A 25,682-nucleotide genomic window follows, 5' to 3' on the forward strand; every position below is an offset into this window, starting at 1 on the left:
CACCCATCGATAGTTAGGAGGAAAGAAAATTGTTCACAGTCAAAACTTGATAGTATCTTCTTTTTTTTTGCTATATGGTTAGTGATTGTTCATTCGAGCGATTTTGTTTGTTTGTTGGTTTTGGTTAATGTCATATAGACCACATTTTGTGGGCATGTCTGTATGTGTTTGTTGATAAATATGTATTCCTTATTTTGCATCTTCTTTGTGTTTTTGTTTTTCTCATTATTTTTTCTGGTACATTTTTATTTACTTTAAATATCATCCTTTTTTCTGTTTGGTGAGTGATCCTCGAATAAATTTTGGTGTGGCTTTAAATTTAATGTTAACTGAGAGGCCGTTCAAGCGGAATTTTGCTTAACGTTTATTGTACGTATTATTTTATTTTTTACTTTACTTTATTTCTTCTGTCTGTTGAAATTTCTCTATTCATTCATCGCCATATTTTCTTTTATCTAATATGTATACATTGGGCAGTGTTCGGATTAATTAAATAGTCACGTTCAATTGTAGCTTGCTTCTCATCTAGATATTTAAAATGGTTTTTGGTCGTGGTCTTGGAATTCATTTAAATTATAGCGAGAAAAAAAACAGAGCCGACGAAAAGGTTTCAAATTCCATTGGTTTTAATTTTTTTTTACGTTTTTCCATTTGTTTAACGATGGAAATTGAACAGTGACGACTGGAAAGGAATTTGTTTGATTGAACAGTAACGAAAGCCAAATAAATGAACCAATTTCTTCGATTTACCGAGTTTTTTTCGTCAAATGAAAACAACATTCCTGGAATTGGAATCGTATTAAGAAATTCTTTTAACAAGGTATTGAACCGAGTATTATCTTCTTATCAATAGCTAGTTTTTATCCCTAGCGTAGCAGTAATATGTCGCATGAATAGCGCGGAAATTAATTTAAGAGCATATTTCAATCAATAATTTATTTTATTTTTTAGTAAAATAATCTGTTTCCATTGAATTTATTCAATTCGAATGCAAGCTTCGTATATATTTTGCCTATAAATTTGAGTGAAAGCGGAATTTTTTGCATTGTTTCTGATTCATTTAGCAATAGCAAAATATACAAACAATGTGTTTATCCACCCGAAATGCAAATTTTGATGGAGTTTTCACAAATCTGTGTTATCCAAAACGTCCGAATGAAGAACAAAGTTTTTTTTTTTTTAAATAGTTTCATCGAATCGAAAATATTTGCAAGAAATTTGATTGAGCCATGAAAGGCGAAAGTGTTTTTGAAACAATTCTGATTCCAAACGCCAACCTAATGATATCGATTGAGTTCGTTCTCCTTCTGTGTCTCTGTGTGTTTGTGTGTTTTGGTTCTTACGCTTCGCTTCTTTCTTTTCTTCTAGTAAATTTTCTTAAACAGGCTAAAATTGGTATAAAAATGTAGAAAAACATACGCACAAATTATTTCCATAAAGATTTTTCTTGTTATTATTATTGTTTGAATAAAAAAATTCACTTTTATTTATGCTCTTTTTTTTTTGTTGTTTTGTCTCATATTTTTTGTTGTTGTTGTATTCAAAAAATGTCGAAATTCAAATGTGACGAATAATTTTGTTGTTGTTAGTTTTTTTTTTTCTTTTCATATTTGAAATGTTTGGAATATGCGAAAAATGTCGATGATAAATATTAAATTCTAGATCAACAATGAATAAGAAAAAGAAACGATCTTATGGTTGGTTAGTTTCAGTTTTTTTTTTTCTGTGTCGGCAAAAAATATAGAATATGTATTTTAGATTTTAGTTTTCTTTAATTCACAAAAAAATCAGAGCATTTTTTAGGTTTTTTTTTATTAAATAGTTAGCTATAAGTCGGATTAGTCACATTTTTTTTTTGGTTGGTTTGAGTTTATGCCATTTTTTTCTCTTCTTTTTTCGCTCGTCAAATTTGTTTTTTAGTTTTTGTAATAAGCATAAAAGCAACTACGTTCAATATAATTTTTTTGTTTCATTGCAAGCAACCAGTATTATTATTCACATCTAATGTCTAGCTTTGACGATTTGATCAGTTGTTGGCCAATCACTAATTTCTTATTTTCCCTCTCTATCGCACGTGCGAATTCTTTGAATAATTTTTACATTAATTTTTTCTTCATTTTTTCCACAGTATTTTATATTTTTCTTTCTTCTTCTTCTTTGCTATCTTCTCCACTTCTTCTGACACTTTTCCATATATACAAGTAAATATCGAATGTAACGTATTAAAGTACCTAATTTTAGTTAGTTTTTGCACTTATTCAGTTGTTTCAAGTCTTCAAACGAAATTTTATTACCTTTTTTGGTTAATAATACTATCGGGGATAGTTCGTAGGCTGCGGTCAATGTGAGATTTATCGCGTTTATAGTTTGTTCAGAAACAGTGTGCATGTTCGAGACCGGTGTGAGTGTGTTTGGCTGCAGCTTTTGGGGTTTGTTTTATTTTTCCAACTTTTTTTGTTTCTTGACATGTGTTTTCTTATTGACTAGATTTTTCTTGTACCGGGCTTTTTGCCGCCTTTTTTTCTCTGCAAATTTTACACAAATTCTTCTTCCATCACCATCTCCACCTTCTTATTTATATATAATCTCTGTTCACGTAGAAATGAACCAGCGCACGCGCGAGCGACACATTAAAAATTGTTTATTAATTTAAATATTTTCTATATGATTTTTTTTTTGTTTGGTTTTGTTTTCGGTTAGAGCCTAGGCAGGAGAAAGGAATTCATTTTGGTTCGTAATGAGAATTGGTTAGTTCGTGTGTGTATTCTTTTTTTCTGGTTTTTTCTTTCATAAATAGAAAAAAATAATCACGGTTTCTTTCTTTTAGATTCATTTTCTGTCTTACATTCGAAATTTCAACGTAATGTCTCTACAGTAGGGTTTCATCCACACAAAAATCTCCTACATTGTTCAAAAACGGATTTGTTTTTTTTTGCACAGAAACGATATTCCTAACTGGTTTTCAATAAATGCAAGGCATTAAGCAAAATTTCATTAAAGACTTTGATTGTTTACCATATACAACAACAGTAATGAACAAAATAATTCTATCAAATCAAAATTCTATTCTTTAAAACGGTTGCCATTGCATTCGCTTCACGACCATTTTCAAACTCAATAAGAGAGAACAAACAAAGCGACTGAATTGAAGTTTTTTTTTTCTTTTTCAAACTAAAAAGAAAACGCATTGAAACCATCGCAAATGCTTTGAATGAATTATTCATTTGATATGACATTTTCTCATGATCATGAAAAATTGTTTCAATATGTTAGCATCGATAGTTTAAATGATCTATTCTCGAAATTATTGCACCAATTTTTGTTCCGGAATTTCGTCAGAAAATGCGAATATAAACATAAACTGTGTGTATGTCGCCAGTGTTTGCCCCTTTTTTTTATTCATAGCTTTATTGTAATGTTTTCTGTTTGGTTTCTCGCGGCCTCAAGAAGAATCTTATGAATGCAGTTTTGATTTTCGAATAAATTTTTTAAAAGTTTGAAGAAACATTTTTTTTATGTTTTTCGTTACTATGTGTATTAATGTGAATTACGCGCGATCAATATTTACATTTGAATTGGACGCTTAAAAGCTGACAGCTTCTTGTTTGTTTACAAACGGCATTGGGTTTTCAAACCGAATATTCGCCACACACACAATCCACTGGAACGACGAGTGGGAAAGCATAGTCCGTACTAGATCCAATTTATGAGTAACACTTTGAATTGAACAATTTTATCATCTCCATTAATCGCTCTTTGGGTAAGAAGTTGCTATCTGTGGGTATGATTTCAATTGAGACTCGGTGTTTCATTATACTTTGGTCGCTAGTATAAACATAAAGAGCAGTAGTGTAGCTTTTAGTGTGTCATAAAGTGAATACAACGGCATTTATTTTTAGCGGAGCCTGAGCAATGTGGATCTAACAAAATTACCATCGTAATGTGAAACCATTCATCAAATTTTGTCGATATTTTTCTCTACTCAAATTCATTTTCTCCATTTTCATATTGTGTTTTACTTGGGTTCGGTACCAAACCGTTTAAGTCAAAATATGTTGATTTGAGATGATAAAAATGGAAAAAAGATGAAAGGAAGAGAAAGGGATGAAGAACAGTTTATTATCCGAAAATAAACCGGTATACATTGTGTATTCTATGAGTATCCTTCTTGTTGTGTTCTTGTGTTGTCGGTATTGGTATTAAGACTTTGAGGAAAACTAAAAATAAATGTAAAAAATTTGCTAGAATCTTAAATATGTTCTTCATATAAAATGCCTTTTCAAAGATGACGTTAATTTTTGGTTAGTTTGTAGGTCCAAGAAAGCTTTTATCGGTTATTTTCTTTCGAGTGTGTATGTGTGTTGTTGTTGTTCTTGTTGCTTTAGTTGTCTAGTAGTTCGAATTTGTTCGGTAATTAGTTTTAGCTTAAAACCTAGCCGCGTATAAAAGTTTCAAGAGTATTCTTAGAAGTAGAGCCAGTCAATGGGACTGCCATTTGTGATCTAAGAATGCCGCTTTTGTTGCGCAATTTTGCGTTCCTATCTCTCTGTCCAAACAGTCGGAAATATTAATCACGATTTTGGCTTTGCTATATTTTGTCAATCAAAAAGAGAAATCTGCCCGAATTCGCATGATGTCTGAGCGTTCGGAACTTAGTCGGTATGGAACTTTTCATTTTTTCGTATTTGTTTTTTTTTTGTTGAGCTTTTGTTCACTTCGTAACCTTATCGAAAGGTTTACGTTTGATAGGAAAAACCAAATTAGTTAACAATTAAATTGCATAAATGATAATCCTAGTTTGGGAGGGTTTTTTTTCCCCGGGTGTTTTACACTTTTGTGATATGAGCATATCTTTGTATGTGTCTAATCAAAATGAATATAACACCTGCACTCACTGACTGAACTGAAGCAAACATGAGCGGAATATAGCGTACGTCCCATACGTTGAAAATTAATAAGCTAATATTCGATTGCAAACACCACAACGCAATCGATTTGAATGTATCCAATCCGACTGAATCATTCAAGTTCGGTCGCACCTTCGTGGAATTGATCTCGTACATCTAAGGCGGACGCCAGCTGAAACACAATATGCGCTAACGATGGATGCTCCAACAGATCAACAGCTGGTAATGGTGGTTCACATCTCGGCCGCTGATGACGTCCACGAAATGACATATGCGTACGCAGTACTACATCGCAAAATATATAACGCAATAGTATCGTACGCAAAAAATCATCACCGAAAAATTGTAAATAAGCGGAATCTGGAATAAAAAACGAAACCAAATCGATTAGTAAATGCTAAATGAACTTTGTTTTCATTCGAAATACTATTCAAATATTTTCGACGATCAAATTTGTTCGTTTTTTTTTCTTCAATTTATACCTATATAATCACGACCCTTTCCTACATCCTCTACACGACATCTTGTTACTAAACACGATGCTTCTGTGACGAATTTTTCTATATACCCTTGACATCGTTCCCAATGATGAATCGGAACATCGCCCACATTGCAAATGTAACAAACCGCAGTCAATGGTGAATGCAAAAATAACGTAAATAAGGAACCATGGTGTTGATAATCTTGGAATGAAGTCGGCACATCTTGAGGTGACATCAAAATCACCAGCGGTTGCCCGAAATATCTGCAATTATCAGAAGCAATCAAGCATATCAATATTGGATTGTAAAATATTCCATATGGAAAGAATTATGTGTCAGTGACAATGTTACCTTGGTACGTGTTGAAAGACGAACGAATTGTCTGAGTCAATGATGATAAAGAGGGGCCGCCGCGTGAATGGATACAAATCGCCGGGATAAAGGCAATGTGGCTCTTTGTAGCCGTTGCCCTTTCCGCCACGGCATGCAATGCCACTGTCCATTCCATCTCGTTTGACGCTCGTACTCAAGCCACCCAATTCGTATCCATCTGTGCATACAAATCAAACAAGCAGCGCATTCATTAATCAAACAGTGAGTGATGAAGAAGCAACAGGTTGGTCCAAAGATGAAAAATAACGAAATGGTTTAACGCAACGTAATAACAACAACAAAGACCATAATGATAAAACCAAGAAAAAGGCGAATGATTCAAAGCTACGATGAAATTTGCCGCTTGAATCGGATACTTACAATCTTCCGGATGTTGTGTGGTTGAAAAGCATCCATCAGCTGACATATAGAGGAGCAATGCACCACCAGGAGGTAGTTCCTTGAAGCCACTGCTCAAAAACACTAGCAACTGGCTTATTGATGGCTTATACAGCAGATATTTGTGTGGATTGTCACGAAAATGGCGCTTTTCGCCGTTCTCTAAAAATCCCTTTGAGCATTGATCGGTGTATGGCATTTTTGTGGCTGGACTTGAATCATGCGGTGCGACCACTACACCGGGTGGTATATAGCCGATACCATGATGCATACCGCCGCCAATGCCAATGCCAAGGCCAATGCCAATGCCAACACCATGCATATGATTCGATTCGCTTGGTTCACGTTCCAGTGTTTGGACCATTCGAAACATGTCCATGGTGAGTTCGGAGAATTTCGCTTGTTCGCAAGCCGAACCAACGATTATGATTTCCTGTAGGCTCAATGTCATGTGCGGCGATCGTTCGCATGGCGGCGTTGTCAGCGGGCTTAATCTAGAACCAGACCCACTACACGTTAATGGTGAAGTTATACAATTCTAATTATGATAGCAAGAAAATGACCCGTGCTTTCGAATGATACTGTTCAAATGGATCGAATGTGGTGTGTATGTGTGTATGTGTGTGATGGTGTTTTTTGTATAATGTAAATGCGTTTGATGGAATGGTTTTATGTTGTTGTTTTTTTCTGATCTGAGGGGAAATGAGTATGAGTGTTGTTCGTGATTGTTTTTTTTTTTTCATTTCAAATGAGATTAGGAAACGGAATAGAATGGATTGAAATGGAAAAATTGTTCTCATTACAATGACAATTACGATATGAATGGGATGGACGATACACGAGACATTTTATGAATATGATTTAAAAAGAAATAAACATGAGAATGGATAAACATGCACTATTTATTCTTATCAAATATTTGTGGGTATATATGTATGTATATGCGAATTTTTGAAAAATTATATCAAAATGCGAGTGAAAAGGGGGGATTATATCAATATTTATGCATATAATAATGGCTTAGCCAACAAAATGGTAAAATTACGAAATCGAATTCGAGACCAATCACCAACATAAAGCTTCTAATTTGAATTTGTTTATTCTTTTGTTATCGAACTGAAAAAAGTTTAGCGGCCAAAGAAAAACGGAAAACATGTGTTCAAAGTGAAGAAAGAAGCCAATCACATTGATTGAAACGAAAAGGTGTGTTTGTGCTTGCACAATGCACACGAATATGCGAGCAAATGTGCGATTTTTCCATGCGGCTGTGTGACTGTTTCTTTTTTTTTAAAATATTTTGTTCTGTTTCCAATTTTTTTTTCGATTGTCTTTTGAATTTGAATTTGATTTTGAATCGAAAATGTTGAAAATTGTTCTATTTTTTACCCCTTTTCGGTTGGTGTTTCTTTTTTTGTCAAATAAAATTTTCTTTGCCACTTTCATTTAGAAGCGTTTCAATGCCAATCGGTATCGAAAGCACGGGCTGTTTACAGCCCACTGAGCCATTCAATCGGAATGACTTGGTTTTACCTGTACGATAATACTATTGGATTTGAATCGGCGTGCAAAACAGCAACAGCCGCTTCGGCCTTGATGAACCCTTTTATTTCTTCTAAAACAAGTGACCATTCCAGCTGATCCTCAGGTTCATATCTAGAATGTATATTTGGGTGTAGGAAATGCGGGCGTTAAAATGATGATAAATATATCTGTGACACAAATTTTTAAACAAAGTGCACAATATTCGCTTACGTAGTTGTGTATTCCTGTATTTGTTTCTCCAATTCAATAATGAGTTCACGAACTAATTTCATTTTTTTGAGTAGCAGACAAACAACAATGAATCTGGCATAATATCGTAGCTTTTTCACCATTAAATCGGGTCGATCTTCTTTGATGGCGCGCGAATAATAAGCTCTACCCCGGATCGCCGCATAAAATTGATAAGCTTCGTTAAGATAATTTGTTTCACTGGTTCTTAAACTGTTGGCGAATGGGTGTCGGTGTCGGCATCGCACGAGGAAATAGATGAAAATGGAAAGAAATCGAAGCAGAAAAATGGGAATTAATTAAATATCAACATATGGGCATGCTCGTGTATATATATCTCTCTGTGTATGTGTAGTATATTCGAATGTAGGAGATGGAAACATATTTGAAGGAAAATGTCAATCACACTCACTAATAATGATAATATAATTGTCCTATTTTACTAGCAATTTCGCCGATTTGCCATCGCTTCAGGCCATATTTTGAATCAAGCACCAGCCGATGTTGCTGTTGAAATTTCCACAATTTTGTGTACACATCGAATGTTCGGCCAAAATATGCTTGCCATTGACGATGACCATATTGCGGTAGATCTCTGCAAAGCAAATGAAAATCAAATGAACAACAATTGATATTGATCCATGTAATACACACATCCAATTTGGATTAATAGCTTTATCATAGGCATGTGCAAATTATGCATCGGAACACACATACCTGAGTCCATTGAACAGTTGCTTCGATTTTTCAAGCAAATGGCAAAATTCTAAAACAATCTTTCTATCCTGGTCTTCGCTTTTCTCCATATTAACCATGCCGTTTATCGCAGCCAAACTGTCAAACGAAAGAAGTTGATGAAAATAGAAAATTAAATCATCAGCCTCAGCCTGTTGTTACTTCCATAAATGGTGGAAATGGTTGATAATGAAAATAATATTGAACAAAATTTATTCACTTGATTCACATGTGAGAGAGCTTGAGATGAGCGCATGGAAAAAGGTGAATTCAAACCAAACTAAAATTAATTATGCACATAAACACATAAGAAAAAAAATCCGTTGCTTGCATATGATTGCATTATCGGATGCTATCAACTAAATGCATCATTCGATCTATCTTTCCGAACGGAGGTTCGTTCAAATTCAATGAAACGTGCATGGTGCATCCGTAGGCGCAACAAAATACACACACACACAAACACACGCATTCATATAAACTGCATTCGATTAATTCGTTGTCTTTTTTTCGGCTTTTGTTTTCTGTTTTGTTGTTGTTGTTGTTGTTTTTTTCATATTTTGTACCACATATTTTGTGATGGAAATTTATTCATATGGAAAATCGATAATAAACGAGAAAAAAAGAAGAATACATGAACGGGGGGCAGAAGAAAAAAAATTATCAAAAAGTTGGTCGGTTATATTGCAGCGCGAACTATAGTCATATCGTGGAAAATCTCACTCACTCTCTTGTTCAAATGGATCAAATGGTGTGTATGTGTGTGTGTGTGTGGCTATTGGGAAAATTGGTATGTTTTTTTTTATTCCATTACCTTTCGTCGAATGTGGGAACAATTTTGACATGTGGTCTTTCTCTTTTCTATCTCTCTTTCACACGCACATTAACTCTCTATCTATCTATCTATCTATCTATCTATTTATTTCTCAGATTTCGGAATGTTGTTGGTGTGCTTGATTTTTTTTTCTTTTGGTTTCCGGCAAAGAGCGAACTGAAAACGTATTGAATGTGTCAACTCAATCGGAATTAATGCACTAATCACACCAAAGCTGGCTTGCAGAAAAACCATATGTGTTTCCGTATTTTATGCGTTTGTTCGATTTTATAAAAATAATTTGCTATATGTTTTCGTTCGATCCATTTTTCTTCCCTTGCTATGTGTCGGCTCTGTTCTTGTTTTTCCCTTCTATCATATTTCTTGTTGTTGTTGTTGTTTTTGGTTTAAATCACAAACACATATATTCCGTTACTTAGTCCGACCAAACTAAACTTGTGCCGGATGGGCACAATTCTTTTCCGCTTTTCGAAAAATTCGTAACGAAAATCGAAGTACGAGTTGAAGAAAAAGCACGAAAAATTGAAGAAATAATAACACTAATCTATTTTCTATTATGAAATTGCATTGAGAACTGAAACAAAATAACAACGACAACAACAATAACGAAAAACTACCCAAAAGACAAAACGTCTAACAATAAAATATCTATCCTATCTATTTAAGGTCTGTCGTTTTTTTTTCTTTCGTTCGCTCGTATTTTCGTTTCCGTTCAACAATAAAAGAGTGAAAGAGAGGCTACAGATAAAATGCCGCACGAATGTTGTAATGGGAAATGGCAAATACGAGAGTATGTGAGCAGGCAAACTGCTCGAATGAATAGTACGAAAATCAGGCGAAAGAATGGAAAAGGCAAGAAAATGATGACGAGGAAGAAAGAGAGCGAAATGCTATGCGCGTATTCTGAATAAACATATACAAAATCTATCGGTGGTGATTTAATGTCGCGGAAGAACAGCCGAACAATACACACAGATACACGCATACCAATTCGAAATATTGACAGTTGACGTGCATTCGATTTTGTGGTGTGTTTTGTGTGTGTATGTGTGTATGTATTGGTGTGCGCGGCCATGCAACTGTATTTGTGGTGGTAGTCATGGTGGTGGTTGGCAAATGTGTTGCTTTGTGTATTTTGGTGAGATTGTGTCACAATTGATTGCGGCTGTGTGTATGCAAAAGGAAAAACAGCTTTTCGCTCTCCGTATGCTCTCATGTGTGTTTGTGTGTGTGTGTGTGTGTGTGTGTGAGTGTGGTAATTCTTGCCGCCGTCTCTGTCCTGTCGTCCTGATCATGACTTTTCTAATGCATACGACAATCCAGTGAGTGCGGCCACACAAAAAGTGTGATGACACAGTTTCAATTTATCCTTCAACACAAAACTCTGTTATTTTTTTGTTCTTCTCTTTCAAACGCATCCACAGGAAACATATGGCAATCTGTGTCAATCGAAAAAGACAACCGATTGATACAGGCAATATTTTTTTCCCGTTTCGTTCTGCTCTGCTTCTCGCTCGCTTTAGTTCTCATGCTGGCACCAAATGACTAACCAACACAGAAGAAACTAAAATGACAAAAGCATTTTATTGTTCAAACAATGAATTGGAGCCAGTGTCGGGAATTCCAATTGGAATATTTTACGCCTATAGCACACACAGCACAATTAAATTGTGGCCATTGTGTATGTCGGCCCAACCGATTGGGCTGTGTCTCGACTTTTGTCGATTTTTATTCCCTCTATCCAAAGGAGGAAAGTCTACACAAAATCATTTGTCGTGGTGATTTTTCTACTGCTGCTGCCGTTCCTCAATCCGATTTTTGCTTGTTGGTATTGTTGTGAACGGTGAACATATGTCCGCTTACACTTCCATTTGGTGGAAAGAGAAAGAAAGCGCTCGCGACGCCACAGACACCATACATACAAATACCACCACCACCACCACCACCACCACCACCACCACCACCATCAGCGAGTTTCAAGTGAGGTAGCGCGTGCAATGTCATGGAAAATAACAGTAGTACAATCGCTACCCCACAATTACTGCCACTAAGCCGTTGCCCGTGTGTGTGTATGCCAAACAACTGTGAAACGCGTACTTATTTGTAACTACATCGACAGAGGCGCGCGCTAGAACGTGAAAAGGCAATGCATGCAAAAGCCTCATCGTACACCACAAACACACATACATACATACACACACTCACTAGCTCGTTCGGCAGCAGATAGAAACGCATTCCATACACACAGCAATGAACCGAAAATATGCAGTAAAAAATATAAAAAAAAAGCAGAAAAGAAAAGGGAAATAGAACGGCGAATAGTACGAGCAAGAATTATAATGAACACAACGGGGAAAAATACACAAAAATATGATGGTTGAAAAATGGGAAGAGAGTGAGAGAGAGAAAGAGAAAGAGGAATCAATGCAAAGTTCTACGGAATCGATGATGGTGTACAATACCGAAATCATAGTATTTCAACCTGACATGATTTTTTTTACCTTTGCATCCCTTTTCATTTATTCCGTATGCGTGTGAAAAGCTATTCATATCACACAATCAGCTCTGTTACTTACTTCAAGCGAATTGTGTCTCTCTCATCGCATTCTTGCGCCTACTCTCTGTCAATGAGATGCAGTTTCAATGGAGCATCGCCCCCTCCCCCGAATGCACGAGATATTTAGGTCATATAACAAAATTACATCGCTCGGCAAAAAGCCATTTCCAATTAATCAAGTCTGAAATAAAATTGGCATATGCCACATGGATGAAAATGCATAAATCAATCAAAAACACACAAACAACAAGTCAACATTATCATCTCACACACACTCACATACAGGTGTCAATTGTATTTTCACATGTTATTTGCTATGTTTCATCATAATTTCGCGAACGAGCATTGCGTTCGGTGCTATTGTTGTTATCCATCGCGCATCGCATCGAAAGCAGGGGAACGAGTGAGAGTGTGAAAATAAAGGTGCACACATTTCAAAGCTGAATGAATTCGCATTTTTATCAACGTCATCATTGTACCATCCACTTGAGAGATTGTTATAACTCAGTTTCTCGTTCCATTGCGAATATTTGCCGCCTGTATAAGGGTTACATTTTATGAAGTACACCAATTTGCATTTTCTCACTCCTTTCCCTTCTTTCTATCTATCTTTCGCTCATTCTTAAAACTTCTGCCTGCTTGCTTTCTTCGTTGCAACGATTGTGCAATTCTTTCATAGCCATATTCTATCCGTGTATCATACCGTACCATGACATGTCAGGTTTCTTCTTTCAGCCTCACTCCCTCACTCACTCGCACAATCTGTCTATCTTGTTTCATGCACGTTTCATCGTGTGACCATATTGTGCGTCAACTGTTTGGTGTTAATCACTGAGAAACTAACTGAAATGCGATTTTTTTTTCAAACAAGAATATAAATGATGACAGTCTATTGAAAAATAAGCATTTGAGAGCACTTTTCTCGTTAGAATTCAAAGCACAAAGGAAAAACTAAACGTGTTTCTCTTATATATACACATACAGACACAGACATACACACTTGTTCTTTATCACTTTCTTCCTTTTTTTCACACTCATTCATCTCATCCGTTCTAATGATGACAAAAAAGATCACAAAATCGTGTGTGACGAAAATGAAAGAAAGAAAGAAAAACAGGAATGCAAAAATAAAGTTCTCTTTATGTTACCCATTTGTGATTTATTGTATTCGGCACGTTCTGTCGTCGCGTGGATATATATTCCTCCCTTTAATCTTTCCGCTTATTATGCCAAATTCACGTTAATCATCGGCAAAAACACTCATTAAAATACCCATTCACAACAACATGAACGATTTCTCCTTCTTCTTATTCTTCTTCGGTTTCTTGTTATCTCTATTCCACTTATATAATGATATCTTTTCTTTTCTTCTTCTTCTTCTTCTTCTTATTCTTTTCACTACTTTTTTTGTTGCTTTTGTCACTAAGTTACTGCTACAACATTACAACATGCTATTCAACTATGCACTTTACTATTGGTTTTTGTCGTCGTTGTCGTCGTTGTCGTCGTCATCGCCGTCGCCGTCGCCGTCGTACTCGTCATCATCATTGTAGTAATTTCTGCTGGCTTTGGAAACTTCGTCTCGCAAATCGACTTAAACCGAAATGCATAAAGCCTATTTTTTGTTTTGCGGGAAAAAGAAAATAGAGAAATATAAATTCTTGGCTCATTTCCCATTTGAATGGTGGTGATTGGTTTGGAATGGTTTGGTTGGTTCACGCGGGTGCTGCTTGCACATCTAAATTGAAATCGGTCACACACATTTTCAACGGCGAAAAGAGCTTTTTGTCGCGAGTGTCATTGTTACTTGGAAATGGTGTGCTGTTGATGATGCTGCTGCCACTGCTTGCTGTGATGATTCCAAGTCATAAACATTTTTCCAACGTGCTAAATATTGGTAAATTTCTGTACCTTTGTCCGAATTGCACTCGTTTTGACCGTGTGTGCGTTTTTTTCTTCTCAATTCTTCGTTCGTTCATCAACAGCCCTTCGTACAATTAATCGAGAGGGAGAGTGAGTAAGTAGTGTACACTCAGCGAGGATTTGGGGCGGTCATGTCTGTTTTTGTACTTAATTACCCATTTCTTGGCAGTGAGCCATACCGAGACACTCGGCTCTATTTTTTTATTATTTTATTTGTTTTTTTTTTCGTCAACCATGTATTGAGATCAAATGTCAAATGGAGTGGCTATACATCAACGCTGATGTATCTGCTGTTTTATATGAAATGTTCTGTTTGTTTGGTCGCACACATTTCACTTGCGTGTTGGTGCCTCTTTTTTTAGTCGATTCAATTGGAAGTCTATATGGAATATGAAATAGTAGAAATCGATGTTGAATTCCCTGTGCGATAACTTTCTCGATTGAACAGATTTTGAAACGAGATCGAGAACAAATAAACGAACGAATTTTGAGAGAGAGAGAGAGAAAGAGAGAGAGAGAGGGAGAGAAATACGGAAAGCAAGCAGCACGTCTTTCCTCCCCAATGAAATCGAAAAACTATTTTTTATTTCGTTTTTGTCGGCCGATTTCGTAATATGACCATTGAACTTCAAACGAATGCATTCAGCGGATACATTTCCATGCGATGTATGTATGTATGTGTGCTTGTGTTATTGCATGCGATGATTGTTTGATTTTTTTCGGCCCTTCCGATTATATAAGTCACAATTTGTCGAAATGTGTACATTTTTTTCTGTTTCTTTCATTTTACATTGAATGCAATGCGTTTTGCCACCACACCAGTTCCGTTTGTTGTGCATTTTGACGTAAGGTTTCTGGCATTACTCTCTCTCTCTCTCTCTCTCTCTCTATCCCTCTTGCTGCTCTGTTTGTATGCCTTTTTATTCCCGTTGTAGCCCATAGACGGTGGCTTTTTTTCGTTTTGCTGTTTTTCCTTTTGCTTCACCCATGTGAAAAGGGCAAATATTCAAAATTCGATTATGGATTCGATTCACATTTATACAGTGGTACACACACACAAATGCATACACACGCAAAACCCGACGACGCACAAAATAACAAATAAGAGGGTTGATATCTGTGACACATCCAATATATTACACTTCGTTTATGGCATTTTTTCTCTCCTGCTAGTATCCTGTGTGTGTGTGTGTGTGTGCACGATGTTTAGCGGGATTTGTGGCAACGCGTTACATTTCGCTTGAAATTCAATACACCCAATGCACACACCAATCGAATATTCAACGCAAATCAAATTTGCGACAATAATGACCAGTTGGAACATACACAAAACGCAGACCCACAACCGATTTGGAATCAAATCATGGAAAAATACGCGATAATAAATGATTGATAGAGCGCAAGAGAAAAGTCACAAGTGCCGAAGGCACATAGTGTATTGAATGACATAAACAAAAAATCAGGAAGACAAACACGCATTGAACAACAAACATTACAGATCCACTCCCCAAACGGACTGGATTTGCAATTATGCATGAATTGCTGTAGCACAATGTCGTGTTGGCTTTTTTTTTCATTTCCGCATGAAAATTTTGTGTTATGCGTTTTCCCATTATTTTGGTTGTAGCATTATTGCAAGCAGGTAAAAGGGGACAAAGTCAATTGTTTCAACAATATGTACGGAAATGCAATTCAAAAGCAGCGGCAGGAGCAGCAGCAGCAGGAGCACCTCCAATGACACCGATTACAAATGAAACTCAATTTTCACTTTTTCTTTTTCGATTCGATTCTCTATTTTGCAGCCTTATAACATCGCTTATATTCCATGGGAAAACAAATTGTATAAAATTCAGAAAACAGTTTGCACTCGATTTTTATATTCTACCTAGATTTTTCTGCAGCAAAACCGAAAGCACACGGAAGAAAAATGTGTAACGAGTAAAAATGAAAAATTAGAACTGAAATCACGAAAACTTGAATTTTAATTTTTATCTTTCGATGGCTATGATAATTATTTGGTATTTTCCAACTGTGATTGATAATTTCTATTTCGTTGATTTGTGTTTCTCTCTCTCTCTCTCTCTCTCTCTCTTTCTCTCCCTTTCTCACTTTCAGTTGCTATATTGTATTTTATCGAAACTGAATCACGGGAAAAATACAGAATTTATAGTTTTTTTTCGGTATGCACGACGTACGCGCGCAATATGACTATAAAACGAAATTTCTAAACGATTGTGTTTTGCTTAACTGAACTGTGTGTTTCCCTTCACTATCCTCTCCTCAGTCCATCCATACATACATGCGATTCACACACCGAAAATTTACGTACGGTAAAACACGAACACACTTATTTCTCCGACCACGTTTCGCATCGGCTGTTTGTGTGTCGTGTATGAGTCGAAACGATTTCATAAAAGGGGGTTGCCGTTGTATGGGTGAGAAAAAATGCTTGGATGAATGCGCGTTTATTTGGTTCTTTTTTTTTCTTCCTTCTTATTCATACCTTTTCTTCTTACTATATGTACCGTACATTGTATTTTCATCCGTGCTGCTATATTGGAATAGGCTTTAGTCGTATTCGATTTCAGTGAAAGGGCAAGAGATAGAGTGAGAGAGTAGAGTGGAGTAGAGTAATACGACACACAAAAACACAAACGCCAATTTTTTCCGTTTCGCTGATATGTTTCGGTGTCTCGCGCGCGCGTTGCATCTGCGAAATATCATAAGCCAACCATACCGTACGTTCATCATGCATATACCGTGTACGCGTGTTTGTGTGTCCATCCGTATATCTGCTATCACATTTGATCGCATATTCGCTGCATGTTCAATATTGCATATATTGCAAGTGGTTTGGAATGCCTTGGACGAATGTCCGAATGTCCGAGCATACCAATGATGCATTTTCGATCGAAAACCAGCGGCCACGTTCGATTATCAATAATCTTGAACATTGTCAAACGGACCATTAAAGATAAAACAAATTGATGCCATCGCAAAATTTAATCATTGAAACAAAAAACTACAACAACCACAATGCCGCCCATGACTCAAAAATTGAATATTCTGAAAACTGAGAATAGCTTAGGAAAATATTTAACATTCACAAGAGAAAAATCAGCAAAAGTTTAATACCATCCAATGTATTTCGATTTGGTTCGTATATTGGGGGTTGATTTCAAATTCTCCATATGTATGTGACATTTGACTTTCTGTTCATTGCTCACCGTTCAACAGAAAATCATTCAGTCATTCAAATTTCCAAAGGTTTACACCACACGAACGCACTCCACAATCGATATATTGAATTCATTTAATACAAATCGAAAACATATCAAGTAAATTTCTATAAATTTTAATGGATAATAATTTAAATCGCAGAAAAAAACCAATTCTTAAAAAGTTTCAGATATTTTTTGTTCAAAATAAGTATAACGAAAAAAAAACACACATTTGCTATTTTCAACACGCTGTAAATTCACCACACATCACAAAGTACGGCATAGCAATACAAATGGCAAGCTGTCAATTCAATTCTTGAATAAAGTCAACCGAAATTGCTTTAACCAAACAAACAGTTCAAACAAAAGAAAAAAGGTTTGACGCGCGTTTTGCCAATTTTACTGTTTTCATACGAAATATTCGTGGATATTTGTCTTATTTTTAAATTAAATTCTACATAACGTTCGCAAAATGGATAAAAAGAATGAAATCCAACTGAATAATGCGCCGAGTGATGTGATTTCATCGTGTAAATTTGCACCGAATTCCAATCAATTTTTGTTGGTCAGTTCATGGGATTGCACCGTTCGTCTGTATGATACCGTGAGCAATGCATCGCGACAAAAATTCTCACACGAAGCTCCCGTTTTGGATTGTACATTTCAGGTAATTGACGAAACCGGTGTGCGATTGCATTCGGTGTGAAATTCGGGTTATTATAACTCTTGTCTTACGGAATTTTTTATTCAATAGGATGCTGTGCATGTTGCTAGCGGTGGTTTGGATAATACGTTGAAATTTTACGATTTGAATACACACACGGACACCATCATCGGAACACATAATGATGCCATCAAATGTGTTGAAATGGCCAGCAAAGTGAATGGCATTTTAACCGGCAGTTGGGATAAAACAGTCAAACTGTGGGATACCAGAGAGAAGGAATGCGTTGGCACGTATGAACAAAACAATGGCAAAGTCTATTCTATGGATTGTATCGATGAAAAATTGGTGGTGGCCACATCCGATCGTAAGGTACTCATTTGGGATCTACGAAATATGGAACAATTTATTACACGACGCGAATCATCACTCAAATACCAAACCCGATGCATTCGCATCTTTCCGAATAAGGATGGCTTTGTGATGAGCTCAATTGAAGGACGTGTTGCCGTTGAGTACTTCGATTTGGATGCAGAGGTGCAAAAACGGAAATTCGCATTTAAATGCCATCGCTCGAAGGAGAACAACATCGAAATCATTCATCCAGTCAATGCAATCAGTTTCCATAGCGTTTACAATACATTTGCCACAGGTGGGTAACCAATTTAAGGAATCATGTTTGTCTTTGACATGGCTTCAGATTAGCTCCAGTATTCCGTTCACTTTTTTTCATTGTCATACATATGCTTACCGTTTACCCTTTTTCGACAGGTGGTTCTGATGGTTTTGTCAACATTTGGGATGGATTCAACAAGAAGCGTTTGTGTCAATTCCATCATTATGACACATCAATTTCGGCATTAAACTTTAGTTCAGACGGCACCACATTGGCCATTGCATGCTCATACTTGGATGAATTGGAAAAACCACCCGAACCCGTGCCAGAGCCGGTCATCTATGTGCGTTATGTTAACGAACAAGAAATCAAGCCGAAATAAATATTGTGGTCGACTTTTCTCTCATCTCTCTCATACCATTTTAAGCAGACTCATTAAATAAATGCACGAAGAGCCAGTATTTGGCGGTGTCAATAAATAAATAATATAAAAAAACAACGTATTTCTCAAAATGTGTATATATTATTTGAAAATATGACAAATTTTCTTCGATCCAGTGTATGCAATATATATCGCGGTTGCTATTCGCCGATTTTTTGCTTTACGTTTCGCTCCGTTCACATCCAATGTGCAAATGATATGATTTCGGTGACGACGAAATAGTCCGCCCTGGCGCCGAATTGACTCGATTACGCGACGCCCAATAAAACGCATCAAATTGATGTGCCAAAGAGAGATATGAACGAACATATTGATTTATTTTGGAAATTGAAATAATTTTGTTGTTATTCATCAATTCATTCGACTGAAAAATACAGAATTGTCTATAGGCCACTAGAACGTATGAGTAGAGTTTAAAAGCGATTTATTTTTGTACAAGTAAAGCTAAAGCAGTTAAAGATTTAGAAGAGTTCCGCGTGTTTTTTTCGACTGCAACGTTGTGTTATTTGAGTCTGGATTATCGTTGAGTTTGCCACCCTTTCGTTTCAGCTGCTTTTCAATGATGCGTGCATTGTTCGCATAACTGTCTGCCACTTCTCTCTGTTTAAAAAAAAAAGAAGAACAAAACGAATGATTATAGCTAATAAGTAGTGTTTGCATTAGAATTGATTCAAAAGTAACTTACAGCCTCAATTTCATCTTCTTCCTCATCGATGGTTGAAACAGTAACGGAGCTGAATTTGCCCATATTTTTCGTGTGTTTGGTCACCAATACTTTGCGTGGTCCTTGTGTTGCCAATAGCTGATTAGCCAAATCATTGATGGCCTTGAATGGATTCTCATTCTTCGATTGAACAACGGCACGGTTCAAAACGAATGTCACCTTACTATCTGGACTGTGCCGATAGAATAGGGGCAAATGACATGTTTTACACTGCAAAAAAAATACGACCAAAAATGGTGTTTCATTCAACTCATCCTTTGAAAATCCGGTCATTTATCGGAATAATGTGTATGAATTACCTTAAATCGGTACTGCTTCTCAATGCCAACATCGCGTCGTACATAGATAGTTTCATCTGGTTCGCAGGTGATTTTGTGTGCATGATGTGTGGAATCGATGACTCTGGCACCGTCTTTTTTACGCAATGGCAACTTCTCTATGTTACTATCTGAAAATTGAAAATGTACAAAATGGGAATGAATGATCGATAGCATTCAAAATCGCGTCGGTTGCATCGTTTCGAAAAACTCTATGCTTACCTAAAATCAGCGTCATTTGACCACACAAACAGTAGTAAATGTGTAGCGGATTCTCCTCATTATACTCCTGTTGATCTTTTACATCCGAACATACGATACTGCGTGACACAACCTTTGGCATTTTTGTACAATTTCGTCACACGTGGATCACAAATTAATTGAATTTTGTGTCGATGTTTTTGTTGAGTTCAAAGTTGATTTTAAATGAAACGATAAGTTTATACGTTTATGTTTCGTTGTTATTTCTCTTAATCTAAAAAACACTCATACGCACAACATGTTTGACAGCTGGCATGCCAATGTGTTTGGATGACAGTGCGACAGATGGCGCTATTTGTCAATAACTGGGTCATTGCCGACAACGTTTTCCAAAGCAAGCAACGCAATAAGAAACAAACAACACACAGATGAAATTTTAAATTTTCGATTGATATGATGTCGAGCATGTATTTATTTGAGGAGGAAAAAAAAGGCACAAGACCAATATATGTATATGTTTGTTTTACAGCACACATTTCATGATATCATTTTACATCATTTAACTTATTCACTAAAATTGCATTGACCGAAACATATGTTACAAACGATAGAGAGAAGGGATAAAAAAAAATAGAGACAGAAATTCTGTATAGATCATCACCACATTATTTGGTTCACAATCGATGTGAAACACAAACTATATAAAGCTATATACAATTTTAAATTTAAAAAAAAAATTAAATAAAATTGAAATTGCATGCTTCTATGAAATACACAATTCCGATGAAATCAAACAAACAATTTCATGGTTTGCACGGAGATAGAGAGGGAAAAAAAACTATGTGGGAATTTCCTTAAGTACAATAAATGCCCCTGTAAAATCAGTCCATGGAAAATAAAATATTTTGCACCATTTCATTTTATTTTTCTTCTCGCAACAATTCGCTTTCAATAGAAATCGTTATCCTCCAGCATTTGGAAATCGTCATTTGGTATCGCATTGGCTGCAGAACGATAATCTAAAAGAATAAAAAAAGAAGAAGAAAAAGTTGCATGATATTTTTGCCAAAATAAAAAGATAATTTTGAAAATAATAAGTAATAATAAATGTTTAAGAAATCGACAATTTCGAACGAAAAAAGAGGGAAAGTAAATTTTGTTGTTGTTTGGTTTTGGGAAAAATAAAATGAAAATGGAAGAAAAAATCAGTCGAAGGGCAAAGCACCAAGGAATGTTTCGTTTTCGGTTTTTATTGATTTCATTTCAATGTATGCTCGAATCCAATTATTTTATTCGACCGCGTCAATTTACAAAAATGCATAAATGTCTAAAGTCTAAGTCGTATAAAATTCGAAATAAGTACGTTTAATTTCATTTCGGAAGTAAATTCCCAGTATGTCTTCCTTTTTGGTTTTTGTGTTGTACATCTAAAAGTTCTGTTGCCTATTTTCTTATCAAATTTGGCACACATGTTGCAATCGGAGTGTGAATTTAAATTTTATTTTTCCCGGTTTTTTCTTCTTTTTATTTTGAGTATGTGTGTGTGTTTGTTCATGGAAAATGATTTGTTTTTTTTTTCCAGAATTTGTAATACTATATTCGGTGTGGCTTATCACTTTCAATTGAGTTCAAATACAATTTGTGCTCGTTTATTTCTTGTTTGGTATCACTAACAAAGTGAATGTTGAATTGAATTGTGATTTCGCTGTTTTTTTTTTTTGCTTCTCATGTTTCAACGTTCGGCGTGAACATTTCCGTTTTGTTTAAATTTGTATCGCTTGGAGTGAATGCATCGTTAATGTGTGAGTCATTTTGTGTTTGAGTCTGAGTTTTCAGTATATTTAATGTCTTACCATGCTTCGTGCCAAAGTTGTCGAGAAACTTTTGTACAAAATAATGCACGAAACTCAAGCAAATCGCTGACACTCCGAATATTCGGAATGCAATTCGTCCCGTGTACACGTCCATCAAATAGCCACAGATAAATGAACCCGTTGATACTCCAACACCTTCGAATATAGCACCAACTAAACCCTGTTCATGTGAAAACCACAAAATTATCCAATTAATGCATGGGTTGTTTGCATTGTGAGTGTTCAATTGTGGGTTTAACTTACCTGTAGTGTAGCTGCGGTTCCGTTGGGCGCAACAACATTAGCATACATTGCCATGGCGGTATAGCATATACCAAATGTCATTCCTTGAGTCAACTCAATCGGTAGCACCCACCATGGGTTTGTCAAAAATGAATATAAACATAAACGTATGCCCATCACAAATAGCACCAATGTCATCGAATTGATATGGCCAAGTTTGGTTATGAACCAACCAGAGATGAAGAAAAATGGAAGCTCACCACCAAAACTTTGAACAATACTCACAAGCCCTTGCAATGTTTTTATCTTTCCTTCACCGTTGCAACTATTTGACGGAGAAATTACAAGAAAAATTCGTCAGAAAACTATGGTTTTTTTTCTTCAACTTTTTCAATTATTGAAACCTCATTTTTTCAAAATTTTCAAATTAAATGGGAAAAATTGGAGAATTTTTCTAAGCTTGAAAATAATGAAAATTGGAACTTACTCTCCATGTTGTTCGGCCAAATCTTCCAAAAACCAAAACAGAAAGTTCCATATGACACCGGTGCACATGCCACATACGACGCACCACAGGAAGAACACAACAACTCTTGCTGACCGAAATAATTTCCCGATGTCTCGAATAATACTGGATGAGATTTTGTTTGGTTTGAACTAAAAGTGGGCGTTTTTAATGTCGAAGATTATTTAAAAATCATTGCAACAAAAAAAAAAAACTATCGCACTCAACTTACCTCAAGACATGTGGAAACTATGGTATTGGGCACTAATGCTGCTGCCATTAAATAAAAAATCACAGTATAATTTTTGTATGTCTTCTGCCCGGATGCATAGTCCACCCAAACGCCGGCTATCAATGTAAATGTACCGAATCCAATGGCGCCCCATAATCGTTGATGGCCATACAATTCATGACGTTTGCCAAGTAAATGGAAACAAATTGCATCACCAACACTAACAACCACCGCCATTCCAATCCAGCTCACAGCTAACGCTCCAAAAAAGTACCAAAACTGTGGATACGATGTGTAATTGTTATCGTTGACCGATTGTTCAACGATCAAATCCATTACATCTGCATTGTCAACGCTTCCGGTGCAGGTCAATCGAAATGAGCCTTTATGTGGAAAATTAGTCGTCTTTGGGCAGATGACACTTTTGGGATCGGTTTTACCGTTTATATAGGTGGTATTTGTGCGTACGAAAAACAGGCAATCGGTGCCATTATCCTTCAATTTATTGATGTGATCATGCTTGACCAATGATTTCAGATGAATTGTATTGATTTCGTCACGTATACAATCGGTTGTACTATTTTCCCATTCCTTACAAATGAGTTCCCACATCCAATCCTCTTTTACTTCACATCTTAGCTAAAATATTCATAGGTTTACAGATAAAAAAGCGATTCATGGAAGAAAGTTCCGCGAAAATAGTTTAGAGAGAAAAAAAATAAAATGGAAAAACAAATCTCACATCGAATGTATACTCTTTGGTTGTGGTTTGGTTGATATTGTTTATGAATAAATCGGCAGCGCAATGGTCTATTGAAGTAGGACAATACTTGAGATCGGCCATGCCATCATTGCAATGATAATCGACTTTTGTTGATTTCAATATTGGTGGAATAAATTTTACAGATGTAAATGCGCCAACGGTAAGAAATATAAAGATTACGAACATCAATTTATGACGCTGATACCTAGAATGGATTGGTGAAAAAGGGTTTCAATATTATATTTCATTCATTCTGTGTTTATTTGCACGTGATAACACACCGATCGGCAATTGCACCAAACAATGGCTTACTGATTAGACCCAAAATCGGCAGTATGTAATAGATGATGCCAACAACGAACGTTGAAAAGCCCAATTGACGCGCAAATACTGGCATAAACGGTATCACAGCTCCGGTACCTAATAATGATAATTTTTTTTTTTTCATTGAAACGAAAACATGGAATTAGTGCAGGAAATCATTCATTCGAGGTGATTTGCGTGCTAATTGCTCTCCGTGTCTCATCAATTGAAACAATAAATTGAGAACATCACAATTTATGTCGCACTATCGTAGATAACATGATATTATTAGATTCCATAGAAAAAAGTAGATAAAACTTTAATCGGTGGGAAATCAGATGGTTTTTTGACGAATGAATGATTTTTCTTCTCCAGATTTAGCGTTCTTTTCTTTTCTTTTCTTACCTGCATTAAACAGAAAGTAGTGTACTTTCATAGGCAGTAATTTAAAATCGATGTTGATGCCCATTGTTGAAGTGTGGCTTCGTTGCGCGCAATTCAAACGAGATTAAAAGACAAATACCACGTTTATTGTCCGAAATATGCGTCGTCTGTATCGAAATTAATTTGCGGCGTTTCTCTTTCCGGAGGAAATCTGCTTATCAGTATTAATGTCCAATCAAAGCAATTTAAAATCAATTGAATTGCTGCGTTGCTCGTTGATGTATTGGAACTTGAGTGCTAATTTTTTTTTTCTTTTTGTCTTTTTGGTCGCCTTGGCAACATTAACCATACCAAATCAAAAGCTTGAGCCGAATTCAATGTTGATGAATGTCCACATTATTTCTTTTTTTCTTTTAGTATATGTTGACTCGACACAATTCGTATGCGTTATTTGATGCACAAACTGTTTCATTCAATTCCAAATCGAATTCAACTCGTTGACAATTATGACAAACGAATTTTTTTTTTTTACTTATGCGAATTTGAGACAAAGATGACGACGACGACGACGAAGACGACGGTAAACAACACTGAAGGAAGCAGTTTTTTTTTAATGCAATTGGTTAAATCGCTCTCACACACGCTGCAACAAACACAGGTGCAAAGTGGCTGATTTTATCAACAAATAGATAGACAATGAAAAGAAGAAAAATAAAAGAGAATAAACTAAAGTTAAAAAAAAAATAAAAAACGTAACTCTGCCACTTGAAAGTGTCAGCGATGGCAAAATTGTGTATGTCAAATGGAACTACAGTGTTGTAGTCATCGTTAATTACCGCTGAACGACTGAGCTCCAAACCAACTACAATAATATCTTTTTCGGATTGTTACTGTCTATTTATTCACCCGTTCATTCGTTCATTCATTGTCGAACGCAAGCTACGGCATATCGCGTTTCACGTGCTTTTCGCCAGTAACTCTCTATGTGTGTGCTATACAACTGACACACATACACACACATCCATCATACTAATTCATAGGAAAATGTCTATGTCGCATCTATTACTCACTCACAATCACATACACACATCCAGACACATACGTATGTCGGATCAATGTTGTGTTTGCACGTGTATTGGTTTGATTTGACAGTTGATTCATGTTTTTTTTTTCTCTCGCATACTCACCACAATAATCTAATAACGTTTGCATCGCGGCTAGTTTTGTTGATGGT

General features: G+C 36.0%; 4 protein-coding genes across 9 annotated transcripts; 1 reads left to right on the top strand and 3 right to left on the bottom strand.

Moving 5' to 3' along the window:
• Positions 1-4,086: 4,086 nt before the first annotated feature.
• LOC129577204 (protein SCAI) lies at positions 4,087-16,271 on the bottom strand. 3 transcript variants are annotated; one of them, XM_055463839.1, is made up of 10 exons: positions 15,866-16,271; positions 13,206-13,672; positions 8,648-8,764; positions 8,343-8,525; positions 7,913-8,143; positions 7,691-7,813; positions 6,143-6,654; positions 5,741-5,939; positions 5,390-5,652; positions 4,087-5,267 (listed from the first exon to the last, which is right to left on the bottom strand). In XM_055463839.1, exons 3-10 carry the CDS (start codon positions 8,743-8,745, stop codon positions 5,020-5,022), a joined length of 1,857 nt encoding a protein of 618 aa, XP_055319814.1. In that variant the 5' UTR covers positions 8,746-8,764; positions 13,206-13,672; positions 15,866-16,271; the 3' UTR covers positions 4,087-5,019. The 3 variants fall into 3 exon arrangements, with proteins under 3 accessions (XP_055319814.1, XP_055319813.1, XP_055319811.1); XM_055463838.1 differs by having other exon boundaries at positions 6,143-6,669; positions 15,866-16,267; XM_055463836.1 differs by lacking the exons at positions 13,206-13,672; positions 15,866-16,271 and adding an exon at positions 9,480-9,756 and having other exon boundaries at positions 6,143-6,669.
• Positions 16,272-17,510: 1,239 nt separating this feature from the next.
• LOC129577207 (mitotic checkpoint protein BUB3) lies at positions 17,511-18,984 on the top strand. Its single transcript, XM_055463844.1, has 3 exons — positions 17,511-17,868; positions 17,956-18,517; positions 18,637-18,984. Exons 1-3 carry the CDS (start codon positions 17,674-17,676, stop codon positions 18,861-18,863), a joined length of 984 nt encoding a protein of 327 aa, XP_055319819.1. The 5' UTR covers positions 17,511-17,673; the 3' UTR covers positions 18,864-18,984.
• Positions 18,985-19,252: 268 nt separating this feature from the next.
• On the bottom strand, positions 19,253-20,482 carry LOC129577208 (STING ER exit protein). Its single transcript, XM_055463845.1, has 4 exons — positions 20,187-20,482; positions 19,947-20,095; positions 19,609-19,857; positions 19,253-19,523 (listed from the first exon to the last, which is right to left on the bottom strand). The coding sequence occupies exons 1-4, from the start codon at positions 20,305-20,307 to the stop codon at positions 19,377-19,379; spliced, it is 666 nt and encodes a 221-aa protein (XP_055319820.1). The 5' UTR covers positions 20,308-20,482; the 3' UTR covers positions 19,253-19,376.
• Positions 20,483-20,599: 117 nt separating this feature from the next.
• Positions 20,600-25,479, bottom strand: LOC129577205 (major facilitator superfamily domain-containing protein 6). 4 transcript variants are annotated; one of them, XM_055463843.1, is made up of 9 exons: positions 25,285-25,479; positions 24,470-25,117; positions 24,043-24,181; positions 23,741-23,966; positions 22,999-23,637; positions 22,749-22,918; positions 22,283-22,586; positions 22,019-22,199; positions 20,600-21,184 (listed from the first exon to the last, which is right to left on the bottom strand). In XM_055463843.1, exons 2-9 carry the CDS (start codon positions 24,531-24,533, stop codon positions 21,114-21,116), a joined length of 1,794 nt encoding a protein of 597 aa, XP_055319818.1. In that variant the 5' UTR covers positions 24,534-25,117; positions 25,285-25,479; the 3' UTR covers positions 20,600-21,113. The 4 variants fall into 4 exon arrangements, with proteins under 4 accessions (XP_055319818.1, XP_055319816.1, XP_055319817.1 ...); XM_055463841.1 differs by having other exon boundaries at positions 20,600-22,199; positions 25,285-25,384; XM_055463842.1 differs by having other exon boundaries at positions 24,470-25,359.
• Positions 25,480-25,682: the final 203 nt, after the last annotated feature.

This window comes from Sitodiplosis mosellana, unplaced genomic scaffold, assembly GCF_009176505.1.
Source record: "Sitodiplosis mosellana isolate CC-2019 unplaced genomic scaffold, AAFC_SMos_1.0 Smas_scaffold_6197, whole genome shotgun sequence".
Taxonomy (NCBI): Eukaryota; Metazoa; Arthropoda; class Insecta; order Diptera; family Cecidomyiidae; genus Sitodiplosis; species Sitodiplosis mosellana.